Raw genomic sequence first — 12500 nt, 5'->3', positions numbered from 1 at the left:
CCTGGGAGAGAGGGAGAGAGGGAGTGAGTGAGAGGGAGAGAGAGAGAGAGACAGGGAAAGTGTGTGTGTGTGTGTGTGTGTGTGTGTGTGTGTGTGTGTGTGTGTGTGTGTGTGTGTGTGTGTGTGTGTGTGTGTGTGTGTGTGTGTTGCTCACCCTGACGGGATCAAGCCCACTACATCCACTTCGTACTTCTTCTGCAGGTTCATCTGCCAGGAGACGACTGTGGCGATGACGATCTGCAGAGGAAGAGTCAATGATTTACAGCAGGCAGAGGGCCTCAGTGTGTGTGTGTGTGTGTGTGTGTGTGTGTGTGTGTGTGTGTGTGCGCGTGTGTGTGTGTGTTCACACTCACGGCGAGCAGCTCCGCAGGTATGGGAACAGGAAGTCTTTTGCCCAGGTACGTATTGAGCTCCTTCACTAAGATGAGGCCGATTATTGAGACGATGCTGACCACAAGAGCGCCCACATTCGTCTGTGGAACCAGGTAACACACCTCCAACACAGTCTGGAGAGAGACAAGATCAACCATCTTCTATCACCCTGGAACGTCTCAGGAGCTGCAGGACATCTGGGCCACTCAGATCTGAACCCAACTCTATGTATACTCAACCCAACTATTCAAATCCTCACGTATATCAAAGCGAGCGGCCCGCTGTGTCGGACAGGGTTGATGCCAAAGGTGTATTTGAGCTGCGACACGATGACGTGGATGGCAGCGCCCGTGGTGTAACCTCGGACCAGCGGCTCAGAGAGGTACGTCACCACGAAGCCGAACTGGACCAGGCCCAGCAGGATCTGCCACACATACACACACACAGAGAAGGAGAGAGACAGGGAGAGGGAGGGAGAGAGGGAGAGAGGGAGGGAGAGAGGGAGAGGGAGAGGGAGAGGGAGAGGGAGAGGGAGAGGGAGAGGGAGAGGGAGAGGGAGAGGGAGAGGGAGAGTGAGAGTGAGAGGGAGAGGGAGAGTGAGAGAGAGGGCAGAAGATTGAGGGTCAGAGAGTGAGAGAGAGGGAGAGGGAGAGGGAGAGAGACAGAGTGAGAGAGAGAGAGAGGGAGAGGGAGAGGGAGAGGGAGAGGTAGAGGGAGAGGGAGAGAGAGACAGAGGGAGAGAGGGAGAGGGAGAGGGAGAGGGAGAGGGAGAGGGAGAGGGAGAGGGAGAGGGAGAGAGAGGGCAGAAGAGTGAGGGTCAGAGAGTGAGGGTCAGAGAGTGAGAGAGAGAGAGAGAGTGTGAGAGAGGTTCAGAGAGAGGAGAGGGGAGAGGGAGAGAGAGTGAGAGAGAGAGAGTGTGAGAGAAAGAGAGGGAGAGAGTGAGAGAGAGGGAGAGAGGGAGGTGTAAAAACAAGTCCATAAGAGAGCATGAGCAACGATCAAATTTAAGGACTTAAACTATGACAGATTATGGTGTTTTGGTGCACAGCAGCATCATGATGAGTGAAGCCCATTGGGCCTGTCAGTCTGAACTGTGGGTCAGATTCACCCCCTGAGTGGAGAAGGGGCGTGAGGGCTCAGGTTAGACTTTAAACTGTGTCAATGTTGGAAGTTTAAATCCGACTAACAGCTCTCCAAACAGCCAAGAGGGGAAAGGCAGCGTTACTCTTTAACGTCTAACAAACATGAAGGTTTACCTGAAACAGCCCAGATAAGAAGGTGACGGCCGCAGCCACACGGATCCTCACTGCATCCCGAGACGCCGTGTCCACTTGGCTGGAGTTAGTCATGTTGTCCCACATCATGAAGTCTGAGTCGGGGGCTAATCTCTCTGTCACCCCTCCGATCATCACACTCATCACTGCGTACGTTCCTGCAGGGAGGAGGAAGGAGGAGAGTTCCACAAATGACAGCTTGGAAATCGTTTAAAGTTCCTGGAATTTGATCTCATCTTATGGAAACAATCAGGTATGCATTGATGCGCTTGGACAGATTTAACTGAGACGACGATACACAAAAGAACAAAGCAATCAAACATGTGGTTACACATCAAACTAGCTGGTCACGCTCACGTTGGCTTGTGACTCAGCGTTCCACTAAGCGCCATGGAAAACTGGTCAAGACACTGTTTTCATACACAAACAAACACAAACTCTACTCTAGGCGTTAATGATAAGCAGAGATGGACGGGTCAGTGCTAAGGTTTAAGACGTCCATAAACACCTGATAAGCTTTTAGACAACAATGGCTTATTGCAATGTTTATCAAGGAGGAACATTGAGATACTTCATCCAGTCTGGAGAACAGAGTCATCGTGTCACGTGTCCCGTCAGGAAGTAAACTCACTGGCTGATTGAAGGATTGGAAGCTGTTAAAGTACAAACCGACTGAGATGTGCTGGGACGTGCCGAAGATGAAGTAGACCAGGATGGGATAGAAGGAGGAGTACAGGCCGAAGACCGGAGGGACAGCTGCCAGCAAAGCGTACGCCATCCCTGCAAGGACACAAGGGACACACATCACGAGGGACACGCATCACAAGGGACACGCATCACGAGGGACACGCATCACCATACAGAGCAGTGAGAGACGAGACAAACAGACGCCAAGCATCAACATGAACCAATCATCAGAAGAAAAGAACAGTTAGGTGATCCAGTTTGTCCACATCAGTCTCTATGTCTGTGCTCCCCATTCCGTCTCTGCATGAATCCGACCGCAAGTATGTATCACACACATCACACAGCCCCAGTGGCCTAATGGATAAGGCACTGGCCTCCTAAGCCAGGGATTGTGGGTTCGAGTCCCATCTGGGGTGTCTGACAGTAGACGATGTGGTTGCTGTGGAACAAAACCATCAGCTGACAGACGGCGCGCACACAGTAACCCTGAACCATATCACTGTTCTGATGTCTTAGCTCAGCCGATGGTGCCGACGCTTTCAGTTATGGGTCCTGCACAAGTGACCGAATGTAACTTGAATGACATCAACCACCTGTTTTCATCATCTTACATCGAGAGAACACAGCAAGCAGAAAATGGCTTCGAACATGTCCGCATTATGGACAGCACAGTACCCCTACACCTGTGATGCTCTGTGGACGCTTCCCAGATTCGTCTTGCAAGCATGAACTTGTTGTGATCATCAATGTTTATGGATTCACGACGTGTTTGAGAGGCTTTCATAAAAGGCAAACAATTGTTGTGTTGCATCAACCTCAGGTGATCAGAGAACCCTGCTGTCAGACACCCCAGATGGGACTCGAACCCACAATCCCTGGCTTAGGAGGCCAGTGCCTTATCCATTAGGCCACTGGGGCTGCACACATCACAAACTGACAGATTGGGAAAGAAACAAAGAGCCACACCGGCCATTGTTCATTTCAGAGGACCCGGCCGAATGTGGAGCACATGCAGAGACCAAACAACGCCCCAGTGGCCCAATGGATAAGGCACTGGCCTCCTAAGCCAGGGATTGTGGGTTCGAGTCCCATCTGGGGTAATTGACAGCAGAGTGGCGTGCTGGGCCTATAACCCAGAGGTCCACAGATTGAAACCATCCTCTGCTACCTGTGTTTTAATTGAATTAGCTGTCTGATGCTGTGTGTCCACTCTGTCTGACGGCCTGCATTAACACACAGTGGCTGGGACAACAAGTGAACACGTGCCGTCATGGTTGATCTGTTTTATCTTATCTGAAGTGTTGATAAGCCTTATCAGCTGGGCTAGTGGCAGTGCCAGAGTCACGTTGGGAGGCCATCAGACCTTTTCCTCCACTAACTTCATCTCTATCCCAGGAGTAGCGTGATCGTGATCCATCTTACACCTATGCCCCGCCCATTACTCTGCCGCTGACCAAACACTGCAGCGACTCAACGACTGAAGGTTTATCAGAGAAATCAAGTCAAACCTTGTGGCAGGTGCATGATGCCCACACTGATCCCAGACATCAGGTCCCCCACAAAGTTCTCTCTGATGGAGTAATGAGGCAGCCATGACAGGACGGGTAAGAAACCCAGGAAGCAGCTCTTCACCCGGGGACCAGAACACCTGAGAGAGAGAGAGAGAGAGAGCGAGAGAGAGACAGAGAGAGAGACACAGAGAGAGAGAGAGAGACAGACAGAGACAGAGACAGCGAATGAGAGAGGGAGTGTGTGTGAGAGAGTGAGAGACATTACAGCGTTGTGGATTGATGTTACATGTCTTGTAGATGTAGAGAATGAACACTTTACCTCACCGAGTCTTTGACTTTGTCACACAGAGACGTTGTGCTGTCAGACCTGTCTGCCAGCTCGTCCACCGCTCCTTCATCCAGGATGTCCCTCTGGACGCTGTAGCCCCCCCGCCTCCTCTCCATCACGGCTGCACAGCAAAACAAAGGTTGAAACAGCGCCCCCTGTGCTCGCATTCAACAGGAAGTTGTACTGGTGTTGTTTTTTAAAGAACCACAAGAAAATAAAAAGCCTGGCGCCTTCAAAATGTCTCCAACTACAGACCGCCTTCAGTTTCTGATTGATTTGATTGATCAGTCATCATTAATGGCAAACTTCATGGTAAATGATTGGGAACAAGTTTGGGAATAAGGGAGCTCAAAACTGAAAATGAATAAATATAATAAATAAGCATAAAAACAAATAAATATAATAACTTCACTTAATTCAAATACAAGTCAAACAAATAGATAAAGAGTCAAACTAGTTTTTTATGTAAACACTCATTCACTCAATATTTACCTTGTGTGTTGAGCACAGAGGAAATGCAAACTCCAGATCTCTGTCTGCGACTTTGTGGCGTTTAGAAGAAGCCCAGACTTTGCTGAAACCAAATAGAACCAGTTGGAGGTTTTCAGAGGCGGAATCTCTCTCTTGTTGTCCTCGTCTGAACGTCTGAAGGTCCGACAGTCTGCACCGTTGTTCTCCTCCGTGTGTTCCTGTGTGCCAACGAATCCAAGAGGGTCCAAGGAGATCCAAGCAGTGGTGGAGTTTCACAGCTGTTTGGAGTGTCAAATCCCAAACCTGGATACCAGGGTGATGTGGAGGTGAGATCCGCAGATCCAAGGAGCCCGTCCGACCGTGTGAGTCTCTGTATCACTCCGTCTTTACTGCTGATAATGGAGACCTTGAAGAGGAGCCCAGATACAGAGTTGAACCTTGTTTAGGAGCCAGAGGTCAAAGTTTCAAACTCCATGTGACTTTTGCAACTGTGTTACATTCACAGAATAAGAACTTTGTAGCATTGTTGTGATTACAGGCGGCAGATGAGAGCACATAGAGTAAAGTCATGAAGCTGCTGTGTGTAAGAGTATTTCATTCATGTACTGAAGTGTTGAGAAATAAGTCTAACAGCTTCCTGTTCTTCTCTGTGATGTCATTATCAATCACACTTTGACTTCCTCAAGATATAATAACTTCATTTCTGTAAGATTTCAACATTTTCATTTGAAATATTCAATTCTCAAAGTCAAAATTTATTTACTTCAACTCTTTGATTTCTGATGCCCAGAATGATGTCGCCTGAGTAATCCAGCATAAACCTCAGATTGAGTCTGAATTCAGCCAGCGAGCGCAGGGACGTACAGAAACACACTTACGGTTTCAGGCAGCGGCGGAGCCTTGAAGACGTCTTATCTCTGTGTTGACATGTCTTATCTGTGGCGAGCTGGATGAGTGTGTGAGCATGTGAGCTCAGTCAGGGCTGCAGCAGACAGCCTGGATCACTGGGCAGGTCAGAGAATGAGTGACTGATTCTTCACCTCACAGCTCAGTCCTCTGCTCTCTGCACCCTCAGCCAACGTGTGGCACGGCCTCTGTTTGGGTTGTCTCCAGCTGTCTGATTGGCTGCTGTATTCACGTATTTGCACATTTAATGATCAGCGTCCTCGGCTCACACATAACTGCTGCCTCCAGGACATCAAAGTTGGGTTGAGTACAGAGTTAGCATGCAGAGTTGAGCTCTGAGCGCTGCACTTATGAAGAATAACATGCAGCATTATCAGTCTCTATTACTGAGAGTTCTTTCACTGTACACACTGTCTCTAGGGAGTAAAGCTTGCAACCCCGGTCCTTAAACCAACAGCATCGTCGCTCCTGATCCAAAACTCCAACAAAGCGGCGAGCTGCGGGGGGCGTGCAGGAACGTGACCTCAGGCGACGTCGCTGAGTTACTGTGAAATCTCATGTCTACTTCTCACACACTAACGGCTGCTTTGTGTCGCTGCTCAAAGGCACCTGGTCACCACGCAGACGCAGCGTTAAGCATGAGTCACGTCTGTCTCTTCATCAGTGTTTCTTATTTACTCTCACTAAACACCCAGTGGCATCGCAGATGACAAACATGCTGGGCCCAGAACCTGCTGGATCCAAACCCTCCTCTGCTAACCTCTGTAACAGGAATCCTGCCTTCTGCTTCACGCTGCCATCCAGGGCCTCTGGACAGGAACACCTACAGCAAGTTCAGCACCAGCTACTTAGACCTGCTTGACATCAGATGCATGGTTGAGTTAAAGCTGAAGCTTACGTTGGAGTTTAAAACTCTGACATTAGTAGTAAGCTTTAATCGTCGTCTAAGAAATCAACATTATTCAGAAGACAACATTCCTCGTCCCGTCTCGTAAACACTTCTTTACAGTGAAGCGTAAATCCTGAAGCCCACCAGTCTGTCAGAAGTGAAGAAGAAGAAGAAGAAGCCTTTACCAGCATGATTAACTTCCACCTGTTATCTGCTTGGGTCCTGAAGGCTTTCCTTTATTTAAACAAGGGAAAAGTGATTTCTGTTCCTGTTTTTGTTTCCCACAGTATGAAGCTGTGACTGAAGAAACTGAAGCTCCAGCAGAAGCTTCATGCAGAGCCACAGAGAGAGAGAGAGAGGGGGGTGATGGGAAACTGACCCGTGGAAACAATAACACACATGTAGACCAGTGTCTACATGTTATTGTTTCCACACACACACACACACACACACACACACACACACACACACACACACACACACACACACACACACACACACACACACACACACACACACACACACACAGGGAACACATATGTAGGGAAATTACTTGGAGAGAGTCACAGAGGCAAAGAGAAACTGACTGTTCAGGTTCTGTGTGTGTGTGTGTGTGTGTGTGTGTGTGTGTGTGTAAGTGTGAGAGAGAGAGAGAGAGAGAGTCATAGAAAAGAAGACAAATGAGATGAGAGCATCAGCATGTATCGCTTAAACACATCCCGCCTTTGCAGCTAATGAAGGCGGGGCATGTCTTTAAGCTGTAGGTTAAGTTCTAAAGGTCAGGGGTCACTGCTGTAGACGACATCATAGGGCTGCCGGCTCTTTATCAATGGGATTTGTTTTATGCTGTTGGAATGTGTTAACACTGGGCGTGTAAGATAAGATAAGATTTGTTTATCCCGAGGGACGATGTCGAGAGGTGTGGACCACAGCTGGGTCCCCCTCTGGGGTCATGACTCACCGCCTGGATGGAGGAAGAGGGCAGGGGCGTGGAACATCAGAGAGTGTTTCACACACACGGGTGAATTCCTCTTTTCTGTCTAAGGTTCTGCTTCTTCATACTGCAAGATCAAGGCACACATACACACACACACACACACACACACACACACACACACACACACAAATCAGCTTTTTGTGAACATGAATATGTTTACTGTAACGCTGCGACTTGACACACACACACACACACTCAAGATGTTCAACCTGATGATTTGTGTCATGCAGGTGCTGGCACTGAAGCGTATCAAATAGAGCCCATATAGTGTGTGTGTGTGTGTGTGTGTGTGTGTGCGTGTGTGTGTGTGTGTGTGTGGGAGGAACCGAGGCTCTATGAGGAGAAAATGAACCACGAGGCTCATCATCATCATCATCATCATCTGGATTCATTTGCTCTTCTAATTACAATCACAGCCTCTTCTCTCAGCCTCACACTCCAATCAGCTCCTTTCACTCAGGCTAATTACTCAGCCTTCTCTTCTACCTCTGCAGCTCCCCAATCAGATTCATTTCTCCTGCTGGCTGTCTGCGTGTGTGTGTATGTGTGTGTGTGTGTGTGTGTGTATCCCTCTGTGATCTTCATGAGAGACCTGCTCAGAGTTGGCACGGTAGCAGGAGATCAAAGTGACCCCGGCTGCTTGTCTGTCCTGTAGGAAGCAGGTTGTGCGACGCTTTAATGAAGCTTTACATCGTTGTGCCTCAGGCGCTTCATCGGCATGTTGGTGCTGATTTACAGTCCTTAGACAAAAACTGAGCACAGAAGCTTTACAGTTTGATTGCAGTTGAACACTTCAGAGTTTCTTCAGATGTTTGTTCTTGTTACTCAGCTGCAGAGCCACAACATGAGGAGGGTGGAGAGGGACTGGCTAATGATGATGTCATGACGATGATGTCACTGGTAGAAATAGAACTGGCAGATGGATTCAGCCAAGGGTTTGGGTCCGTGTGTGAGCGGAGAGTTTGGACATTTATGAGCCGAGACGTTGGTTCCTCACACTGCAGTTCCACTCATGGCCACTAGATGCTGGGAAAACTCACAACTTCTCCCCCCCAAACTACAAAGTGGCCTTTATCTGTGGTTACACAGCTGGATGTAGTCTGGAGCGATAAGGTGTTTGGGTCATTTTAGTCTTCAATCAGTTATATTAGACTTTAATCAGCTGTAATCATTTTACTGACTGGAGGAAAAATAATATCCAGGCCTGAGTTGGTGCTCAGACATTTAAAAACATAATCACTGACAAAATCTAAAGTGTTATAGTCCTAATATCTATAGGGAAAGGTGGGGCGGAGTCAGGATGAGGTGAAGAGGTGCAGGAGACTGGAGAGGAAAACATTTAAGCTGGAATTGAGTTAGAAACTGGAGCTCAGCATGAGGTCTGAGAGTGAACGCCTGAGAACTGCAGCTGCCTGCTGAAAAACACATTCATGCCTCATTCCTGCGTCTCACCAAACACAAAAGACTGTGGTATTTATAGACGATATGATGTGAGTTCATACAAAGGTGCTGAGAGTCCTAAAGTCACAGGTTCATGACCAAACACACAGAGGGGACACGGCAAAGATAAGAAAACTAACTACACAGAGGACAGGAAGTGAACAGGACTCTCCCTCCATGCTCTCCTCATATGCTGGACTTGGCGGAGGTATGAGCTCTTATTAGTTCCCTGGAGTTTTTACTTTTTACTTCTTCTGAGCTTGTTGACCTTATTTATCCTGAGTAAACAGACTTGACCTTGATCGTCTCTGTAGCAGTCTGTACCTGGGATGTGACCCAGAACAACAACGGAGGATCTGGCAGACAGGAAGAGGAGGAGAGGAGGAGAGGAGGAGAGGAGGAGACGGCTGAATCTAAATGAGACATGTTGACACACCTACATGAAGCATCTGTCAGGTGGGACTCAGACATTTGAAGGTTTGATGGTTTGATGCATCTTTACTGTGCAGTGATCCAAGACAGGGATTGTAAAATTGGACTCAGCGTGACAAGGAAACATGCTGATCCTGACAGACTTGGCAATGTTCTTCACATTAGATGAGATGAAGTCTAAAACCATGAGCAACACCTGGCGAAAACGAGTCAAATCACCCAGTCAGTGCCACCATGCTGCCACTAGAGAGCGCCGAGAACCAGACCACACCAGACCAGACCAGAACCCATCATTCCTCCATTAACACGCTAAACAAGCTAAACAAGCCAAGTAAAGCGTCTCCACTGACCCACTGGGAATCTGTCCCACAACCTGGACGCTCTGCTGTCCCACCAGGTCCATCTGCACCGACAGGACGGGGGCCAGGACAATCTGTGGGACGAAGACAAGGGACAGCACAGTTTAGGACAACCAACACTCAGTAAACACTTCAATCTGTCCACACACACACACACACACACAAACAAGCAAACAGTGAGGAGCATGGGCAGTGTGCAGTGTAGTTACATGGACACAGAGAGCTGTTATACACACAGGAAGTTGCTCTACTCCAGTATTTACTGAGTAATGACGCCTGAACATCAGAGCAGAGGCAGCGTTCCTAGCTAGCTGCAAACTAGCACTGCTGCTGCTGGTGAAGCTGTTTAGACCAAAGAGTCACGAGTCAACATGTTAGCGTCACATGTAAACAGGCTGCTGCCAACTAGCTAGCCATCAAGTTTAAATCTGCTACTGTTGTTTATGTAGCAGCACGCTTGCTAAGCTAGTGCAGAGAAAAGGGGACCATTTTTTCTCTTTTACTTAAGATGTTCTGTGTGATATTTATTTTTTATTTGTTGCCCTCACATATTGCGCAACACATGAAATGACTCTGGCTTTAAATTTATCCTGATCCTGACGCCAACGTTTATCATTTGAGATTGAGTGTTTCCACCAGCAGGTCTGACTGAAGCTGAGGAGACTGAGGGGCAGAGATCTGAAGTTTAAAGCAGAGTTTTATATAATTATGAGTCACTCATCTTCATCACTGTGGCATCTGTCCATCTGGGTGAAGATTATAGGGAATTAGCCTAGTGAGGATGACTGTGTGTGTGTGTGTGTGTGTGTGTGTGTGTGTGTCCCGTACCACTATGAGCTCCCAGGGTACGACAACATGCAGCTTCTTCTTCATGTGCCTATCTAGCAACATGCCTCAGATGACAATCACCATGGAAACCACAGAGACTGACAGTGTTCCTGGTGCGACGTTGGTCACCCCCTATAGAACACACACACACACACACACACACACACACACACACTTACCTGCAGTACCACCTCACCCCACCTGGCGAAGCACAAACTCGTCACCTGTGTGAGGCCGCAGAGGAAGGTGAGCTGCACCGACGCATTCACTTTCACCGCTTCCACATCAACACGACTCTCATTAACGCTGTTGCTAGGCAACTCCATGTTAGCTGTCACAGAGTAAATTATGACGGCCAGGACGGGAAAATTGCCTGTCTATCTCTTTCTCTCTCTCTCTCACACACGCACACACACACACACACGCACACACACACACACACACTGCATTCTTTATCAATAACATCATTAATCATAACAACAGCTCAGGTAGTGATGCTGCCACTCCCATCATACATGAGTTTGTTTGTTTACCTGTTCAGTGACTACAGATGGAATTGGCCAGAGGTTCAATTTCCTCATCATCACAATAACAGACTAACAAAAACAAAGTGAGCGCTCAGTTAGACATGTTGTCCCAGCGACCTGGACCAGAGCCTGAATGAACCAAACACCAAACTAAAGCAGGTTAACTGAGGCCAAGCAGCTTCAATCAGCCTGCATTGTGCCTTTGCCTTCTGCACAAGCGAGCAGGACTTCTTGTGTACTCGCCGCCCCAGAACATCCAGCTGAGGTTCATCCAGGGGGACGGCGTGATCAGGCGGGCGAGGAGGGTCACCTGGTTGAGCGGAGTCCATCTGAAGTATGTCAGTGCTGCCAATGTTCACTCTGCATCAAACAGTGAAGCTGCTGTAAATGCATAAGCTTAGAAGCGCACACACACACACACACACACACACACACACACACACACACACACACACACACACACACACACACACACACACACACACACACACACACACACACACACACACACACACACACACACACACACACACACACACACACACACACACACACACACACACACACACACACACACACACACACACACACACACACACACACACACACACACACTTGAACATTATAGGTTTGAGCCTATTTCTCCTCCCATTTGCTCGCCCACTCAATGCACCTGAATGTTTGTGTGTGTGTGTGTGTGTGTGTGTGTGTGTGTGTGTTTTCTATGTTTTATTGTGTTGTACACTTCAGCACAATGACTCACAGTCTGTGAGCCCAATTGAGCGAAATCAAACTCAAGTGTATGACGACGATGATGATGATGATGAGGATGATGATGATGATGAAGAACCGGGAGCTGAGATGAAACGGACAGAACGGCGAGAGAAATGGAAGAGAATGAAGAAGAAAGAGTTCAAACTATTTGGTGAAACCTTCATTGACCCGAGTGAGGACAAGTCCTTAGGATCAACCAAGGCTGTTTTACTGCTGGAGCAGCCATGTTGTCGTTTTTGAACCGGCAACCTCTGTGGTCCAACGTGAAGTCAGACACAGAACAAAGTGACATGTTGAATACATTTCTATCCAATAAGCATGAAGGAAAGGTTCCACTACAGTTTGAGTTCTCTGACTTGACTGGTGTAGTTTGGCTGATTGAGTCTCTACATAAACACGCCACACGTATGTAAAGACGTTTGTGCACACGTGAAGCAGCATCAGCACGGATCCTGTGGGAGCCCTTCACACCTCAGAGTCCTTGGCCTCCTGCGTGGAGGCGTGCAGGGCTGTGATTGGTCCTCAGTAGTGCGTCTGCCTGAGGAGCAGCGTCAGGTTCCTCATGCGTTCTGCCCGGCAGCGAGGCGACTGGTGCAGCGGCAGCTCGAAGAAAGAGAAGGTGAAGCTCCGGGAGAAGCTGAGGTTGGTGACGGGACGCAGCGGCGGGAGGCGGGGAGGGCGGGGCACCGGGTGATGGGGCGCCAC

General features: G+C 48.5%; 1 protein-coding gene and 3 non-coding genes across 5 annotated transcripts in view; 2 read left to right on the top strand and 2 right to left on the bottom strand.

Annotated features, from left to right (window-relative positions):
• slc26a6.2 (solute carrier family 26 member 6, tandem duplicate 2) overlaps positions 1 to 5646 on the bottom strand; it is a 16016-nt gene extending 10370 nt beyond the window's left edge. The window contains exons 1-10 of one of the 2 annotated variants that reach the window (XM_076138992.1): positions 5522 to 5646; positions 4665 to 5049; positions 4164 to 4293; positions 3842 to 3981; positions 2316 to 2426; positions 1629 to 1804; positions 632 to 796; positions 354 to 506; positions 155 to 237; position 1 (exon numbers count right to left, since the gene is read on the bottom strand). The exon at position 1 is cut by the window's left edge and continues 147 nt beyond it. In XM_076138992.1, the coding sequence (XP_075995107.1) occupies position 1; positions 155 to 237; positions 354 to 506; positions 632 to 796; positions 1629 to 1804; positions 2316 to 2426; positions 3842 to 3981; positions 4164 to 4288 (954 nt within the window). In that variant the 5' untranslated portion in view covers positions 4289 to 4293; positions 4665 to 5049; positions 5522 to 5646. Of the gene's footprint in view, positions 2 to 154; positions 238 to 353; positions 507 to 631; positions 797 to 1628; positions 1805 to 2315; positions 2427 to 3841; positions 4111 to 4163; positions 4294 to 4664; positions 5050 to 5521 lie in introns of those variants that run through there. The other variant, XM_076138991.1, reaches the window with a different exon arrangement.
• Positions 2677 to 2749, top strand: trnar-ccu (transfer RNA arginine (anticodon CCU)). Its single transcript has one exon. It is a non-coding gene; the product is annotated as a tRNA-Arg (tRNA).
• trnar-ccu (transfer RNA arginine (anticodon CCU)) lies at positions 3179 to 3251 on the bottom strand. The gene has a single exon. It is a non-coding gene; the product is annotated as a tRNA-Arg (tRNA).
• On the top strand, positions 3361 to 3433 carry trnar-ccu (transfer RNA arginine (anticodon CCU)). The gene has a single exon. It is a non-coding gene; the product is annotated as a tRNA-Arg (tRNA).
• Positions 5647 to 12500: the final 6854 nt, after the last annotated feature.

This window comes from Genypterus blacodes, unplaced genomic scaffold, assembly GCF_046128005.1.
Source record: "Genypterus blacodes isolate CSIRO-AG114 ecotype Tasmania unplaced genomic scaffold, CSIRO-AGI_Gbla_v1 ptg000427l_1, whole genome shotgun sequence".
In the NCBI taxonomy this organism is placed as follows: domain Eukaryota; kingdom Metazoa; phylum Chordata; class Actinopteri; order Ophidiiformes; family Ophidiidae; genus Genypterus; species Genypterus blacodes.
This window is presented reverse-complemented; position numbering and strand designations above follow the sequence as displayed.